The sequence below is a fragment of the Macrobrachium rosenbergii genome, chromosome 27 (genome assembly GCF_040412425.1).
Source record: "Macrobrachium rosenbergii isolate ZJJX-2024 chromosome 27, ASM4041242v1, whole genome shotgun sequence".
NCBI classification, from domain to species: domain Eukaryota; kingdom Metazoa; phylum Arthropoda; class Malacostraca; order Decapoda; family Palaemonidae; genus Macrobrachium; species Macrobrachium rosenbergii.
The window spans coordinates 15174189-15192692 of NC_089767.1; the positions used below are offsets into that span (position 1 = coordinate 15174189).

The 18504-nt window shown below is 41.1% G+C and overlaps 1 protein-coding gene across 2 annotated transcripts in view; it reads left to right on the top strand.

The window, feature by feature from the left end:
- Positions 1 to 18504, top strand: part of Xpac (DNA repair protein complementing XP-A cells homolog Xpac) — a 77101-nt gene that overhangs the window by 26419 nt on the left and 32178 nt on the right. For both annotated transcript variants that reach the window (XM_067128972.1, XM_067128971.1), the window contains exons 3-4: positions 3650 to 3767; positions 7996 to 8123. In XM_067128972.1, the coding sequence (XP_066985073.1) occupies positions 3650 to 3767; positions 7996 to 8123 (246 nt within the window). The remainder of the gene's footprint in view (positions 1 to 3649; positions 3768 to 7995; positions 8124 to 18504) is intronic.

The window sequence follows — 18504 nt, forward strand, 5'->3', positions numbered from 1 at the left end:
CTGGGGAGCGCTCCTTGGGAACCTGGAAGTCTCGGGGAAGTGGTCGTTGGAAGAAAAAGGACTGCATATCAACGTGAGAAAGTTGAAGGCTATACATCTAGGTCTGCAACACTTTGCAATGCAAGTACACAGCAAGATTGTAGCAGTACATGCGGACAATACCACGGCCCTGGCGTACATCAAACATCAGGGAGGAAAACACTCCTTTTCTTTGTGCGAAGTAGTGAGAAATCTATGTTGGGCAGATCGGAACCAGACACGATTAGGCCTCACCTGATTCATACAGTGCAAGTGCAATGTCCTGGTGGACAAGCTGAGCCATCACAAGCAAATTCTACCCACGGAGTGGACGTTAGATCTTCGAGTCTGTGCCAGCCTTTGGAAACTTTGGGGTCAACCAAGCATAGACCTATTTGCAACTTCCAGGAGTTACCGTCTTCCTCTGTTTTGTTCCCCGTTCCCGGATCCTCTAACTTGGGCAGTGGATGCAATGATCCTGGACTGGTCCAACCTAGACCTTTACGCCTTTCCCCTGTTCATAATGATAGGGAAGTTTTGCTCTCACCAAAATGTAAAGATGACTCTCGTGGCACCCTTCTGGCCACAGAAGGAGTGGTTCCCGGACCTGATCAATCTACTCGTAGGTTTTCCAAGGCCCCTTCCCGAAATTCCACGTCTGCTCAGACAGCCCCATGTCAGGAGGTTTCATCAAGGACTATCCTCTCTGGCCCTAACAAGATTTCGACTGTCTACAGACTCATTAAAACGAAAGGCTTTTCTAGAGCAGCAGCAGAGGCTATCGCCAAATGTAGACGCAATTCCTCCAATAACATCTACCAAACTAAGTGGGCACGTTTTAGGAGTTGGTGCAAAAGAAATAAAGTCTCTTCCTCAAAAACTTCTATCAATCAAATAGCAGACTTCCTTTTCTATTTGAAATCCTTGAAAGGGTTGTCAGTTGCTACTATAAAGGGTTACAGAGCTATGCTAAGCTCCGTTTTTCGTCATAGAGGCCTAGACATCTCGAACAACCTAGACTTGTCCGATCTGATTAAGTCTTTTAATATCTCCGATTCCAAGAAAGAGGCTTCCTTCTCTTGGAATCTTGACGTGGTCCTTAAGTGACTTTCCGATCCTTGAATTGAACCAATGCGCTCTTCTTCTCTAAGGGATTTGACTCAGAAAATTCTCTTTCTGGTGGCCTGAGCAACGGCTAAGAGAGTAAGTGAACTACAAGCTATAAGCAGAAGGATCGGTTTTTCGCAAGGTAATGCCGTCTGCTCCCTTTTGCTTAGTTTTCCAGCTAAAAATGAGAACCCGTCACATCCCTGGCCCTGTTCTTTTTCAGTTCCGAGTTTATCGGATATCCTAGGCACGGAAGAAGAAGAGAGAGAGCTGTGTCCTGTTCGTGCCCTCCGTTATTATTTACGCTTGAACGGAGACGATTAGAGGCCAGTGTAGTAATCTCTGGTGTTCGGTAAAAAACCCTTCTAGACCCCTTTCGAAAAATGCCATTTCGTTTTTCTTGAGGGATCTCATAGTCGAGGCACACTCTCAATTAGCGGAAACGGACTTAACACTTTTGAAAGTTAAAGTGCACGAGGTTAGAGCAGTTGCTACTTCAGTAGCGTTCAAACACAATCTTTCGCTCTCAGCCATCCTGGAGGCAACATATTGGAAGTGCAAGTCGGTGTTCGCAATGCACTATTTGCGGGACTTCGAGACAATTTATGATAACTGCAGTACCCTAGGACCTGTGTCCGTAGCTGGCGTAGTGATGGGTGAGGAAGTGTAGGAAGTCTCCCTTCCTTTCCTTTCCTCTTCACCTTGAAAATGGTGTTGAGTTCTTAGGGAGCCTAGGAGGGTACGATGTACCTGGAGTGCCCACTAATTAATTATGTGTTGGATACTGGTCTTGTTTTTATTTTTAATCATTGTTTAATTATGATATAGGTAACTTTGTTGTTCTGTTTTTTGTTATTGTTGTGGTACTGTGCCCAGGGCAGGGGCAGCTATTTATGCTTTGGCGGCCTTCGGTGTACACCTTCGTCGCAAAGCTTAACCTTATACTTCGTCAGCCATCAGAGTACTCCTTCGCTGTGAAGTGTCCCACTTAAGTAGAGGCACTTCTGGCCATGCTGCCACGCTGCTACAGGTGAGATGAGCCACCAGAGGCAGTATCTACCTGTAGCAGCTCTCTCATCAGGTAAGGAACAACTAATTATCTTATTGATTTTAAAGTAAGATTTTGTCCATGATTCCCCTCCTCCTTTCAATGTGGAATCAGCTAAGTAATTACGGGGTAAGTTACATATATAAAAATGACGTTTTTATAATAAAATGAAATTTTATATATACTTCCCAGTAATTACGGATGGAGCCCACCCGCCACCCCGCACATGGAGTCTTTTTTGCATAAACAAGTTGTCGTGTTGGCAGTGTTGTTCCTCTTTCGTACCCCGAAAGTGGGCGGGGCATAGTCACCTATACAAACAAAAGAATCGCTGCTGCGAATTCAGAATTCTAACTGCTGTTCGAGTAGAAACTCTTAGCTAAGTAATTACTGGGTGAGTATATATAAAACTTTATTTTATTATAAAAATGTCATATTTTCATGATTAAATGCACTTTTTATAAAACTATTAAAATACTCAGGTATGAGCATTTTTAGAGGCTTTTTATTGTGTTTGAACTATCAAAATAGGCAGTTCTAAGTGCATTTAGAGGGGTTTTAAGTATTCGTGGATTTTAGCTATTCCGGGGCTGTTGTGGTAGTCATCTGTGAATACGGGGGGTATACTGTATTTGGAGTAACCTCCAGTCTTTTCTGTTTAACGGTTGGGTATTGGTGTTTTTATCATTGATTAAGTGGTTTTTGGTGATTATTTTTGTTCTGGTTATTTTGTATGGTACTGTGCCCTGGGCAGGGGTAACTTGTATTCTTTGCTAACCATTGGAATTGGTCCATCACTGCAAAGCACCCACTGTAGTAGTAGTAGTAGGCGCTCCAGGCTATACCGCCTCGCATGTTGTACAGTAAGATGAGTGCCAACCAGAGGCAGTATCTACCTGCAGCAGCTCTCTTATCAGGTAAAGAAACAACAGACATGATTCAGTGTTAGCAGTTTTTCTATTCTCAAATTCATTACCATTAATAATGTTTTGGGGTAGATATATCCAAGCCTTCCCACCTCCCATCAATGTGGGAATCAGCTGTGTAAATACTGGGTAAGTTACTTTTATAAAAATAACTTTTTATGATAAAAGTTTTTATATACTTACCCAGTAATTACATGATCACCGCCCTCCCCCCCCCCTCGCATGGACATAAGGGCATAAACAAATTGAGCTCTTTGCTAAGCTGTTCCTCTCTTTCCCCTGAAAGTGCATGAGGCATGTCACATACCCCAAAACAAACTAGCGCAACCTGTGAATTTCAAAATTTTAAGCTGCCTTGTGAGTGAAACTAATAGTTATGTAATTACTGGGTAAGTATATATAAAACTATTTTATCATAAAAATGTCATATTTGTATTTTCATGAAATGGAGATTGGTGGAACTTATATAAACCTAGTGTAAGGAAGAATTGGAGGGTGTTCAAATATAAATCATCACATGTTACAAGATTATAAAATGTTTCCATTTCAGAGAAAACAATGATGAAGGGAAAAAGGTCATTCGAATCAATGAAACAAAGCTGATTGATACTGGTGGTGGGTTTTTCATTGAAGAAGAGGAAATTCCAGATGATGACATGATTGCTGCAGTAAGTATTATTCATGTCAAATTAAAAAAAGAATTATGAAAAACTTATTTGCCTTATTTGAGTTTAATTTAGGTTTTGATTGTTTTTGTCATTTTTGCTTTTACCCTCCCAATAAGATTAACATTAAATTATGAATTTTACATATTTAGACCTTCTAAATTAGTTTGCTATTAATTAGATAATTTTCAGGGTTATGCTTGTTGTCATACTGAAGTAAAGATGATTTGGTCATGATGACAAAGTTGTAGGGAGAACTTCACAGAATACAAGGCAGACAAGAGAATTTGCAAGAGAAAGTTTGTGGGTGAATGCAAATAAAACAGGGAAGATTGTGGGCAATAAATCTGTAGTACAGTATAGCACATACTCAGAGACGTAATCAATAGTTAAAACAGTTTAAAATGCATAGTGACAAAGCTAGATGACACAAGTTGGACAGAGTTAGATGTATGGAGAGTAAAAGTTACCAGAGAGAAATGAAAAGAGGATTTTGGATTTGTGTATGGTAAACAAGGAAATCATTTTTTATGAATGTGAGCACAGATGCATTTGGAACAAACCGGTCCTGATTGTTTTGGCTGTAAGTCAATTAGTAGGCCATAACATCCAAACTGGCAAACGGCTGAAATGGATGTACAGTATGCTGTATAAATTGGCAAATGGCCGAAATAGACGTCTGTATACTGTATAATATTTTGATCCCCAAGGGGCTAGTACTAAACATGGCATCCCAAGGAGCTTCTGCTATGTCTTACAGCCTAAACTTCATGTGGCCTAAAGTTGTGATGGCCTAACAGGTTCATGGCCGAAAATAATACGGCCTAATAGTCCCAAACTCGGACAAACCACAAGGGGCTGCTAACCTGCTAAGCAGCCTTTCCAAACAGTAGGATGCTAATTGATGAAATTACAGAATAACCATAGTAAAAAGAGGTAGAGTTATGTACCGTAGAGGATTGACAGTGATAAAGAAATCGTGAAAATATGAACATACGTGGAGAAACAGCTATTATGGAAAGTAAGAAAAGTTAGGTGGTAGTGCATGGAAACTCAAAAAAGCATTATACAGTACTCATATAATTAGTGTTCAGAGACTACAAACTTTCATCAAGGCTGACCAATGCAGCACTTAAAAATCCTTTTCTCGCTGAAATATAGGACATTCTTTTTATGAATATTATCTTTTGTTACCATTCACATGGCCAACCTTTGGGAAGATTTTCATAAATGTCCCCATATAAAAGTTTTGTTTAATCTTGCAAATAAAACGCTAATACAGGCAGTCCCTGGTTATCAGCAATCCGGTTTTTCAATGCATGTCTAGCGACAAAAATCTGCCATTTTCAGCACTGATATGCGCCGATTTTTGCTTATCAGCGCTGATACATACCCAACAAAGGCACTGATAACCAAAAGTCTGCAATTTTCGGCGCCTACCGATAAGTTCTGAAAGTGCCAAAAATCACAAATTTTTGGTTATCAGCAATTTTCATTTATCATCATGCTATTGGATCAGAACCCCCGCCGATAACCGGGGACTGCCTGTGTACTGATATACCTGTTGGTGAACAAACCAAACCAAAGACATACATAACTTTGTAACAAACTAAAGACGTACATAACATTGTAAAGGTAAATAAGTGATTAACATTCATAAAATTGCTAAAATTTCCAGGAAGACTTAGCTGCCATTTGTACAGTATATTCCAAAAAGTTCTGCAACACTCCAAAATCTTTTGGGTAGAACCTATAAAAGTGCTATCTGGCAACTTTCTTGTATGTAATTTTTGCTTTTCTTTCATATTATAACAATGTGTTACAAATTTAAAGGATGTTATATCAAACTTCCAAAGCCATTAGCATTTGTGTGAATGCTATTTGATATAGTAAGGATGTATAAAATTGGGTCTGTGAAAGTACATTATATGCTTAATGTCATGAGTGAACCCTCTCATGAATTGCATTAATGTCAATTATTTATTCTTTGCATATTTCAGAAACCATTTAACCTTTTATATTTTGGATTTTTACACTAAAACACTAAATACAAAAATATTTTCAGTAGTGTGATTTAATTTCATGAGCTTGCCCAACAGTGGCTTTATAAGTGTGAGGGTGTGATGATGACCTGAAATTGGCGATTTCTGGACTTATCAATGCTGAAAAGCGCCGATTTTCGGTTATCAGCGCCAATACCCAATCATCAGTGCCAAAAATTGCTGATTTTCGATGCTTATCAGATTGCCTGTACAGGTGGTCCCCGGTTTACGACGGGGGTTCCGTTTTGCGCCGTGTCGTCGAACCCAAAATCGTCGTATCGTCGAAAATCGTCAAAAATCATAAGAAAACCTTACTTTTAATGCTGCTGATTTTCGATGATTATTCTGCCGTTTTGGGGCCAGACAAGCGCCGACGCCGTAAAAACTAATCGCAGGAAATAATTTCGATGAATATATTTGAAAAGCTGGAACGGAACCGTTGCCTGTACTTCCAAATTGTCTCAGGGACCATGAGTGTGTCACTTATCCATGTAGCCTGGTCTTGTAGGGTAGAATATTTTGAGAGCTTATTTAAAGTAGGGGTGGACAGAGGTTGACTGGAGGTTTGCCCCAGCTTTCAGAAAGTTTTGCATAATTCTGAATTAATGGACCATTTGACAGGGAGAACCTGCTCTCACTTGCTCAGGGTATTGGCTACTACAGTGTGTTTCCCTTTGATTTCTTGGGAATCAAGATGACATTTCATTATCTTCCAACTTGAGGCTTTTCTTGTCTGCCACGAAGCGAGGTCTTTCTTTCTTCCTTAAATCTTCAGCTGAAACCCTTTTGAAAACACACACCACACACCACAACACACACACACACACACACACACACACACACACACACACACACACACACACACACACACACACACACACACACAGAGAGAGAGAGAGAGAGAGAGAGATCAGAATATTCCACAACTGCCCTAGATATTCCACATTTTAGTTGTAGCCCAGATGAAAATCTTCGTAAACTTAGTAGTATTACCTGATACTAGAAAATGACAATGCAGCAGCAGCCTGCCTAGTGTTGCAAGCAAAAACAGCTAGGTCAAGCTAAGTCTGTCAGTACTTTCTGTGTGGATGAAACTGGAATGTCCAGCTGACTTCAGGTAAACCATGCTCTGTTTAACTCAAAATACACCAATCTTCACATGAAGAACCCTTGGGGCACTAGTTTCTTCGGTGTTTTGAGGTGCCCTTGTAGTCTTTGTCACAATTTTGCTGTAGATGCTGGAATCTGAAAGTGTTCCTGCGAGAGTGCACAACATCAAAATGATATTTTTTAATACTCACTGGCTAAACTAAGCTGCAACAAACCTGTTATGATAGCTTAGCATAATGTAAAAAATATGAAATTCTCTGTTATCTTATTTTTGGCAAATACAATGAAATATATGTAGAAATGTTTGTTTAGCTAATTCCAGGGGACCATTTTGATCTTTATTTTTGTTTTGCTTTTATTTTGGAATATGAAAATTCACAGTTACCTAACCTGAAAATAGCACCAAAATTACATATTAGCATGAAAACTAACCTTACGTAAACTTATCAAAAGAAGTATTGCTAAAGGAGCTCTCATTATAGAATAAAGAAAATTTGCAACTTTTTCTGGCAATTAAAGTTTTGCATAGTTATGAACTATATATTAAAGGCCAGTTTATCATAGTTTTGTATAGTTTAGAATAATATATGTACATCTTGTACTTTATTTTTTACCAATATTTATTCTAAGCAAAATAAAGATACAGTATTTGTTTTCACTTGACTTCAAGTCATAATTAAACTATTCAGTTTTAAAGTGACACTAAAATCAGTATCCTAGCATGAATACTAATTGTAAACAAATCAATAAAAGAAAAATCTCACACTAAATACAAACCTTGTCAGTAAAAAGATAGATTTGTTAAATGTGCCTAATTTGTATATATCAGAATTCATAGAAGGTTTTCTTGAATATCTCTGAAAATTAATGCATGTGTTTAAGAAAGAAAAAAGGTAACTTTACCTTTTTGTTAAAAAGGTGAGGTGCTTTCAGATATTACATAAAGGTTATATTTTATATGCTGTATCTTGTTGACTACAGTGCAACTAAACACTGATTTTTATACCAGATTGGTTCAATACAAAAAGGAAGATATACAATGTAGTATACTTACAAAGGTTTGGATTTTGATGTTTCAGATGAAAATGGTAAATGAACCAGCGCCATTAATTGAAGAGGACAGACCTCATTGTTTGGAATGTAATCAAGTTTTCAACAACTCATTTCTCTTCCATACTTTTGACCATCAAGTATGTGACCAGTGTAGGTATGTTATGTCTTTTTGATTTTATCATATACAGTATTTTGATTTTGATATGATGTAAAATTTTTGCACTTTATTAGGTGCAGTAAGTGTGCTGTATTTTCTGTCAAATTTGATCTTAATAATGGCAAATTGGCAAATTTTCCCCCAGTTGCATTCAATATACAATCCGACCTCATAAATCCGGCACTTCTTGGTCTGGGAACTCCTATGATCCAGCACTTTTTTGAATCGGCTGAATTAGTTCTAGTGGCTACAAGGGTTGTGCCACACATTTCAGATTTTGGATTTTTTTGGATTTCGGAACTGATGAAGTTTGCTGCTTAAATACACAAGCTAAGCTTATTTCCAGTGAAAACACTGTGAAATGCAAAAATATAAAGCATATCATCTGATCTTTTGTATCGTGATCATTAAAATTTTGTCCAAAAACATGATTTCATCATATACATTGTGTATAGTGCAGGTTATAATTTTGGTAGATTACACTAGGCTAGGCTTTCTATGCATGTCTCACTGTCAGTAGATATCTTTGATAATGCATATTATATCTGAGTTAGCTTTTAAATAATAAATAGGCTTGAAGCAAAAGTTCATTAGGTTAAATGCAAATCTTCATACATTAAATCAGGTTTACCAACCTTGTGACTTGTCTAAGAATTCATTACTGTTTCTTATAGTTAACAGCCACTTAATACTGCATGTAAGACACTGGCACAAATAACAGCAAGTACTGACATAAACAATCAAATCAAGAAGCAGCCATTTGCTGATTTCGGTTACCGTAATTAGCGCACGTTTACGTCATTTCATTTACTGCATTTATAAATAGAATAAGTTGCATTTTTAAACCCAGCTTTGATAAATTTACATAAAAAGCAAATCTCCAAATTGCGTTTTATTTAGCAACTAATGGCTGTGATGAAATTGGTAAAATGCAGTCAGCTGAAGATTTTAAGAATGTAAACATTGCCATTAAATAAATGGTGCCAGATCACTATGTTCTTAAGTTATAACACAATTATGCTTGAATTACAATTGCGTACAGTACATAAAAAGGGATTTTGACAAAGGAAAAATCTATTTCTGGGGGAAGACCTGTGTCACCCAGAAAAATGGTTCCATTTAGCACATTTCTTGGTATAAGAATTGCTACATATACCAGAGAAAAAGCTATCTAGAATGCCGGGGTTACCACCCCCGGAGCGACCACCTATAAACGGTGTCGATATACACTAGGGGTGAGCTTAAACCACTATCACAGGCCTTCGTCCTACAGATCTCTCTATTCTCAATGTCCCAACTTGAGTGTGCCGTTACAAACCCGTAACCAAGGATACTCACTAGCTCACCCACTAAGCGTCATCACGAGACCACTACGTCATTCCAGTTTTAGCACATCTTGCGAGAACACGTGAAATTTTGCTTAGTGATTGTGTTCCCTTTTTTAGCAGCTCATCATCTCTTCCAACGAGATTTTCTCACCATCTAAGTTGAGTACTAATTTTGGTTGGATTGTTTGTCTCAGAGGCAACATATTTTAGGTTTTACGAAGAGTTTCGTTACCATTATACAGGGCTGCGTCATATGAACGCGTGTACTGTATGTTTGCCTCTTTCCATTTTTGTCCTCCAATCTCAACCTTTTTGTTTTTATTCTCCTAGTTTTTATATATACTCCTCCTAGTTTGGAGCGTTTGTGGAGAATTTTATGTGGAGAATTTACCGTTTCGCTGGTTGAGGTTAAGATCGTGTTTTTGCCTCTTTGCTATCATGTAGGCAATGGGCCCCATTTTCTGACAATAGAATTTGGGTCCCTTTTATCGGTCTCTCTTCCTCCAGTGAACTGGTTCCTTCTCGTTGGTGTAAATTATTTATTTTTGATTTTAGCTGTTATGTACAAGGAAGGATGACATTTATATTCCTAGATTAAGTTTTGCATTCGATTCAAGGCGTCAGGAAGCCATTTTGGGTACATGTACCCAAATGCGTCCGGCTAAGGCGTATTCCCTGGCCTTCCCTCTCGTCGTATTGATTATGTATGTACTTAGGTATTTAGATATGTTTAATCCTAGGCTACCCCATTTCACGAATGTTTTCTATGGTGTTTTGTTTGTCCCTATTTGGCAGTGTGATTTCTAGATAAGGTAGTTTACTAGCCTAACTTGCTTAGGCTAAACGTAACAGTGCTCTTACACGACGTTAGGCTACCTAACTCTCCCGACCAGTCCATTAGGTTTGGGAGGTTAGGTTTACCTTGTATGCGAGTTCCTTTAGCGTGAGGTACCCTCACTGTTTATTTTCCTCCTGTCCAAGTTTTTCTAGTCTTGTGAAGGTGGCTGAGCTAGGACCTAGGTCCTTCTCTCCCCACACCCGTGGCATTCCCCCTGACCTCCCTGACTAGACCAAGGATCTTGGTTTTTGGAAAGTAGGCTACGGCCATTTTACTCCATACTCTCGTGTATGTAGCCTAGTTATCATCTTCTTACCTTATTGGTTAGAATTAGTGTCGTCACCTGTGTGTTATCCCAAAAAATGGGGTAGCCGTTCACTTTCGTTTGGCACCCCCATAAGGTGATATTTTCGGCGTCTGGAGGGTGCTACCCACCCAACCGGTCGCTGTTCCGCCAGGTTTCCGTCACTTACTACCTTTCCCTTACGGGCGGTGTTTCGTTAGCTCTCTTCCAATGGTTTTCTGGTTGGCAGCTGGAGCGTTGAACATTGTTCCGTGAATGCACGATACCATATAGGATATGTTAGAATTCATCTCCGCCGGTCTAGCCCTGTTTTTCGTTGTTTTTATTCAATTATCACTCCGGTGGTATGAGTCGCGGTTGATAAGGGGCCATACTCCCCCCCCTACTCCGCCACGGCGACTATGCCCCATAAATATAAACACAGTGAATTTCAGTGGCTATTCACGGCAGAATACCATAGTGTTCCTGTTTATATCAGTTATAATTTCATTAGAACATTCGTCAGTTTAAGCAATTTTCTGCTGGGATCAGTCCTGGAGGGGTATTGCCTTATTTCCTTGTATTGTTTTTAAGCTAAATTAAGGATTTCTCTCGTCGCCGGTCCTGTTCCGGCGGCGCTTGTTTTTATGATACTCATATACCATCATTCCGCTTACAGATGGTACGTTGTCAGGAACCTGGGTGCTCGGCCGTTCTCCAGCAATCGTTCGGGCACGAAGTGTGCCGCTCGCACTCATATAGAAACATACAATGAGAAGGATGTTTCAGCTAATCCTACCTTCTCTTCCAGTCTAAACCAGTAATCCGTGCAGCAGCGCTGTCGTCCCTGAAGTCCTGGGTCGGCGGATTCGGGAGGAATGTTGCGTCCAGCAAACCTTACGTGCTTTCGGAGGAGATCTGTAATCTCCTCTACCCTGGTGCCCGGATCTCCGCCGCATTACCGAGGGAGTTAGCCGCCCCAATCATTGAAAAGATCAGACTTGAAACACAACCCTCCCAAGACGACACCCTGTGCGGAGAGGTGGCGGAAGAGGTGGCGGCTATTAACATTCATCTGGAGCCTATGGTTGTAGATGTAGATGTCCATCAGGTAGAAGGTAGGGTGGTAAGTGAGGCAGGCGGGGTTAGTTTGGATAATTCCTTTATTAATTCACCTTCTTCTTCTTCCTCTTCCTTCCAGGGATTTTCGGAACCAGCTAACCTTGGGGACAGATCTCGGTCTGTTATGCCCAAGGTGAAATCTCAGAAAAAGAATGGCTTTCCAAAGCCCTCTAAACCTCTAAGGTCTAATCCGCCAGCTCCCTCTAGGTCGTCACCGGCTCCCAAACCGGTGGCGCCCATAAGTAAGGCTACTCCCCCTCATAAGGGATCGAGGTCCAGAGATTCGAAATCTAAGTCTCCACAGCCTGGTTTTGATTCTGAGGCCTTTGTCGATCTTTTGATGCAAAAGATCAACTCAAAAGTGGAAGCTAGGCTGAAAGATCTGGTTACAAGCCTTCAGCCTTTCGGAGAATCAATGCAGTCATTGGCACAGCAGGTGCAGGCCCAGGGAAGCTTGCTCTCCGGGTTCATCCAATCCGGAGCAGCACTTCAGTCCCATGTTGTCCCGGATGCCTCCTAACTGCCCCCCTTTGATAAGGGAAACCCATGACGTCTGGTCTTACATGCCCCCTGCATAACAGCACATTGACCATCGAAGGTTTAGGCACTCGTTGTCTGGAAGAACTGGAGTTCTTTCCAGCCGACTTAGTACCCCCCTATCCAGGTTTCGCCAGGTTAACAGAAGCAGCCTGGGTTAGGTCTGATAAGGTCCCTAAGAAGACGGTTATCTTCCCAAGGGACCAAGCTCAATCCACCTTGTTGCGCGCTCTCGCAAGTTGGGAGTGCGAGAACACGAAACTTACCCCCTTCAAGGGAAGTTTTACTATGTTCTCTGCTGGTGACGCCATTCCAACCCCTTGCACTACTAAAATTACAGAGTTGACCCTTCAAGCAGGGCTAGATGGCAAGCCTATGCCTCAACTCCGGGAAACGGATTCTACTTCTCTTCTCTTCCCCGGAGATTCGGAGTGTTGGTTGGGAGCTCCGGCAACCTTTACGGTGGGGAAACTCGACCCGAGTGTGCCTCCATCCTGTTCAGTGAGCAACTTCCCAAAATTCCGGAAGCTCTGCTCAAAGCAGAATTTGAGGCCAGGTGCAGGTTGAGTCGCTCCCTGCACTCAGTCACCATCTCAGAGGTAACGGCTTTAGCTTTCAATGACGAGCCTTTGTTTCAGGTTGTTACAAAGTCGTTATTGGCTTCCTTCCAATCGGATCTTTTTGACTTTGTGATAGCCAGACAGAACTGCAGGAAGCACATCTTTACAGAGGCCACCATCAGGCACGAGCCTAATAGGCTAGTGAGAAGTTCTATCTGGGGACCTAACCTCTTTCCAGAGGATGAGGTCAATAATGTTATGGCAGAGGCTACTAGAGCGTATCAGAGTCTTCACTCTCGTTGGGGCCTTCCCTTCAAGAGAAAATTTTCTGAGACCTCCGGACCTCAACCTAAAGATAGGAAAAGGTTCAGGAGGTTCCAGGGCTTTAAGAGACCTCAAGCCCCGACAGTGCTTCAAGCTGTTCCAGTTTCGCATGTCGGTCAGCCTTCTACATCTAAGGCGCATCCTCAGCAGCAGTTCGTACTGGTGCAACCGACTCAGCATGCTTCCGCTGCGCCAACTTTCGTGACGTCCCCAGCTTTCAACGCCTCGTTTGAGAGCTCTGGGACATTTCGAGGCTATAATAGACATGCGAGAGGAAGCAGAGCTAGAGCCGCCTACAGAGGTAGGACAGCATCCAGGTCCCTCTCACGAGGAAGAGGAGGCCGTGGAACCAGAGGTAGCAGGACCTCCCCCAGTCAATGAGACACCCCAGGTAGGAGGGAGATTGTATCTCTTCAGGGACCATTGGACCTTCAGCCCGTAGGCCCACAGCATAATCTCGAACGGTCTGGGATGGAGCTGGAGCAAGGGGCCTCCTCCACCAGTCAGGTTCCTTCAACACCCATCCCAAGACTTACAGGACTTTGCAACAGAACTCCTGCAGAAGAATGCAATAAAGAAAGTCAGACACTTGAAATTTCAAGGCTGTCTGTTCAGTGTTCCGAAGAAGGACTCAGACAAACGAAGAGTAATTCTGGATCTGTCCCGTCTCAGTTCATTCATTCAATGCGACAAATTTCGCATGCTTACAATCTCGCAGGTACGGACCCTACTTCCTCTTGGGGCCATCACCACCTCTATAGATCTTACAGACGCATATTATCACGTCCCGATTGCGAGAAACTTCTCCCCTTACCTGTGATTCAGACTAGGAAAGCAAGCATACTCATTCAGTCATGCCATTCGGGCTCAACATGGCGCCCTGAATTTTTACCAAGCTGGCAGAGACAGTAGTCCAAGAGCTTCGGACCCAAGGGATCATGCTGGCCGCATATCTGGACGATTGGATAATTTGGGCATCCAATGTCAAAGAATGTCAAAGAGCAACTCATATAGTAATCAACTTCTTGGAGTATCTCGGTTTCCAAATAAACAGAAAGAAATCACGCCTAGTTCCAGCAGCTCAATTTCAGTGGCTAGGAATTCATTGGGACCAAAGCACACACAAACTGTCACTGCCACCAGCAAAAAGGAAAGAAATAGCCAAAGCTACCAGACAGTTCCTCAAAAACAAACATGCCTCTCGTCGTACCCAGGAAAGGATTCTCGGCTCTCTTCAGTTTGCTTCAGTAACAGACTTGCTGCTGAAAGCCAAACTGAAAGATATAAACAGAGTATGGCGGAAACGAGCCAACAGGAGGAGCAGAGACAAGCTGTCTCTGATCCTGCAGATATTGAGGAAAAGGCTTTGACCATGGTCGACAGTCAAGAGTTTGTCGAGGTCAGTACCTCTCCAGTTTCCCCCTCCGTCTCTTGTGATCCATACAGACACCTCCCTGAGCGGTTGGGGAGGGTATTCCCAACACAAGAAAGTTCAAGGAACGTGGTCGACAGTGTTCCGCCAGTTCCATATCAACATCTTAGAGGCAATGGCAGTGTTCCTGACATTAAAGAAACTTCGTCCAGCCAGACAGGTTCACATCAGGTTGGTGCTGGACAATTCAGTAATAGTACATTGCCTGAACAGAGGAGGCTCCAAGATGGGCCATATCAATCAAGTGATGATCGCAATTTTCTCCCTAGCAAGGAAACATTGTTGGCACCTGTCAGCCACCCACCTGGCAGGTGTCCGGAATGTCATTGCAGATTCACTGTCCAGGACAACCCCGCTGGAGTCGGAGTGGTCCTTGGACAAGGAGTCGTTCGGGTGGATTTGCCTTCAGGTACCGGGTCTCCAGGTAGACCTGTTTGCCACAGAGAGCAACCACAAACTTCCGTGTTACGTGGCTCCCAATCTGGATCCTCTGGCTTATTCCACAGATGCAATGTCAATCGATTGGAACAGGTGGCAAAGGATCTATCTGTTTTCTCAATAAATTTGTTAATGAAAGTTTTACACAAACTGAGATCATTCAAAGGTCAAGTAGCACTAGTGGCACCCAACTGGCCAAAGAGCAGTTGGTTTCCTTTACTTCTAGAGTTGAAGCTCACTCCCAAACATATCCCCAACCCACAGTTGACACAAGTAGTACAAACTCGGACTGTGTCAGCTTTCTCAAGTATTCTCAGTGCCCTAGCTTTATGGACTTCATGAAATTTGCAGCACAAAAGGATGCTAACATTGACCCTCTGAATACATTATTCATAGAATCTGATAAGAGAGAATCTACCCTCAGACAGTCTGACTCAGCAGTTAGGAAGTTAGCATTGTTTTTGAGGGAATCCAAAGCTCATGAAATGACCACGAACCTAGCGATCTCTTTCTTCAGATCACTATTTGAGAAACGATTGGCCACTAGTACTGTTACTACAACAAAATCTGCCTTAAGAATATTTTTACATGGTTTTAATATTAATCTTACAGACTCCTATTTTTCATCAATTCCTAGAGCATGTGCTCGTCTTAGACCAGCAACCCGTCCACACACGGTCTCCTGGTACTTAAATGATGTACTTAAATTGGCATCAGACACTGATAATGTTTTATGTTAATACTTGAGTCTGTTAAGAAAAACATTATTCTTAGTAAGTCTAGCCTCAAGAGCTAGAATTTCTGAACTGTCTGCTCTTTCTAGAGAGCCCAATCATGTTGATTTCCTCCCGTCAGGTGAAGTTCTGTTATCCCCGGACCCCAGTTTTTTAGCAAAGAACAAAGATCCACAGAATAGATGGTCTCCTTGGAAGATTATTCCTCTTCCACAGGATCCATCTTTGTGCCCAGTCAATGCTTTAAGGGCTTATTTAAATAGAACGTCTAAAAGAACTTCAGGCCCCCTTTTTGTTAGGGAAAATGGAGGTAATCTTTCCCTAAAAGCCATCAGACAACAAATTCTTTATTTCATTAAACAAGCAAACCCGAATCAGTACCTCGGGTTCATGATGTTCGTCAAGGTGGCCACCTCAACTAACTTTTTCCATAATATGAATTTTGATGATCTTAAAAAATATACGGGCTGGAAATCACCAACAGTATTTAAACGCCACTATCTTAAGTCTCTAGAGGCTCTTAAATATTCCACAGTTGCTGCAGGAAGTATTGTCCCTTGTTTTCCAGCTCGGGTTTAATTCATGACTGTTCCTCCCCCCTTTTTACCTGTGAGTATAGTCTCTAGCCCTCCTGTCTCGCCTGCTTGCCCTGCGTCTACCCTTAGGTCGGCTTTGCCTCACAGCCTGGCCCATTCACATTCCGCAGTCACCTTGTTGTCAGTCATATTTTGTTAGCCTTAAGTGTCTTGGTTTGATTAATTTTATAAATTTATGAATTTTTATCTGTGTGCCTCTTAGTTTTGGATTTATGGTTGATTTTATGAATGGTCAGCATTAAAACACAATGAACTTTTCTCTAAGTTTTATTTAGATCCATTGAGCATTCTTTGAGTTGTGCCACCAAGCTCTTGTATGGCTAATTCTCTGTTACTCTTTCACTGCTAACAAAGGAAAATCTATTTCTGTTACTCTTTATACACTTGGGTGCTTATACCTAGAAATGTGCAAATGGAACCATTTCACTGGGTGACACAGGTCCCCAGAAAGAACAGTTTTATTAAAATTATCCTTATTCTTAATACAACTGTATTATTTGACTTCTGCAAATGGATATCTGCCTGTGTAACAACTTAACTTGGGCCAATAGTTTCTCTCTCTCTCTCACACACATGCAGGTTTAAAAAACAAAAGCAACAGATTTTTAGGTTTTTGCTGAAAACGAAAGCCAGAAAAGTTTGAAGTGCCAGAAAACATTGAAATGTGCCAGATCAGAATTTGACAGTGCACTTATAAAGTGGTTTAAGCTCTGACGTAGCGAAGGTGTAATAATTTTCGGGGGAGATGCTTATGGAGCAGGCTTGAATTTTTATATGGAATGAAACCTAACAAATGACAGTGACTACATTCTTAAACTTTGCTCTAGTTTTAGTAATACGGCAGTATACATAGAGGGTTTTTTAGGGATGATTTGTGTCATCTGGCATTTTCTGTGGTCTGGCAGTGGCCTGGTCCCAAGGGTGCTGGATTAAAGAGGACAGACTGTACTTGCTATCATGTCTCACACTAGAAAAATTTTAGTTATTTTGATTGTTTTTATCCTTATTAGTTACATTTCATCCAATTTTTCATACTTCTTAAGTTTGAAATTTAAAATACAGTGGTAAAGCTTGTGAGTCCCATTCATGAAGTCTTCTGTTGGTTTGCAGTCACATTCCACTCAAAAAAAAAAATTGCCCAGAACTGAAAGGTTAATGGTTATGACAAAAGTAAAATTTTTAAAATTATGAGAATTAATAAGATTTTTATGTGATTTTCTTAGCAAATACTGTAAACCAAAATTATATACAAAACTGAGATTATATATTGATGTAATTTGTAGTGCTGTACAGAAATAAATCATGGTATGAAAGTGAAACTCTATCTAAAATATTTTGGCAGCTTAAGAATAAAGCTTTAAGATAAATATAGAAGTCAAAGAATAAGGCTTTAAGATAAATATAGAGGTCAAAGAATATGGCTTCAAGATAAATATAGAAGTCAGATGGCAGGATATATTGAGAAATATCACCTTAAGGATCATTACAGGCGTTCCATATGAAGATTAGCTGTTCATGAAGGGGAGATGGAAAAGGCTTGGACATGTCCTTTACTTCATCCATGGGAAAACACCTATAGTATGTGATATTGTCAGCAGGATGCCTGTGGAAATGGGGGCGGGCTTCATCTGTACTTCATTCACAAATAAAATGGACAATTGGCATTCTTCTAAAGAACTCATTATAATTTCCAGGTCTTAAACAGTGTTTACCTCCACAAGGGTGTCATCTAAATTTCATTGGTTTTGGGGAGTTTTTTTTTTTTAAAACTCCTCTCTTCAATGATCCCCATAGAGGGGTAGTGCTGTCATTGCACCTCATGTTGTGCTCTGTATGCATTACTAAAGGGTGCAGTATCCCTTCTGCCCATAGCTGCACTCACTACCATTTCCACTTCCTGCCTTCAAATTGCTGTCCAACCACTCCAGTTCCCTCGTTTTACTGTCTTAATTGCTGAATGGCTGACAGTGTCCCAGTGCTTGGCTTGGCATCGTAAATGTCGTAAATCAACTCTCTTCAATGAAGCATAATAGAGATTAGCAAATACTTCCCTAATGGGGATTTTGAAGGGAGGCTTTTTCATGCATGTTTCAAGGAAAGCTTGTTGGGATTCTTCAGTGCATACAGTTGAAGTAACCTTCCATCTGTACCCCCTGTTCAGAATGCACCCAATCACTTTGTCAACT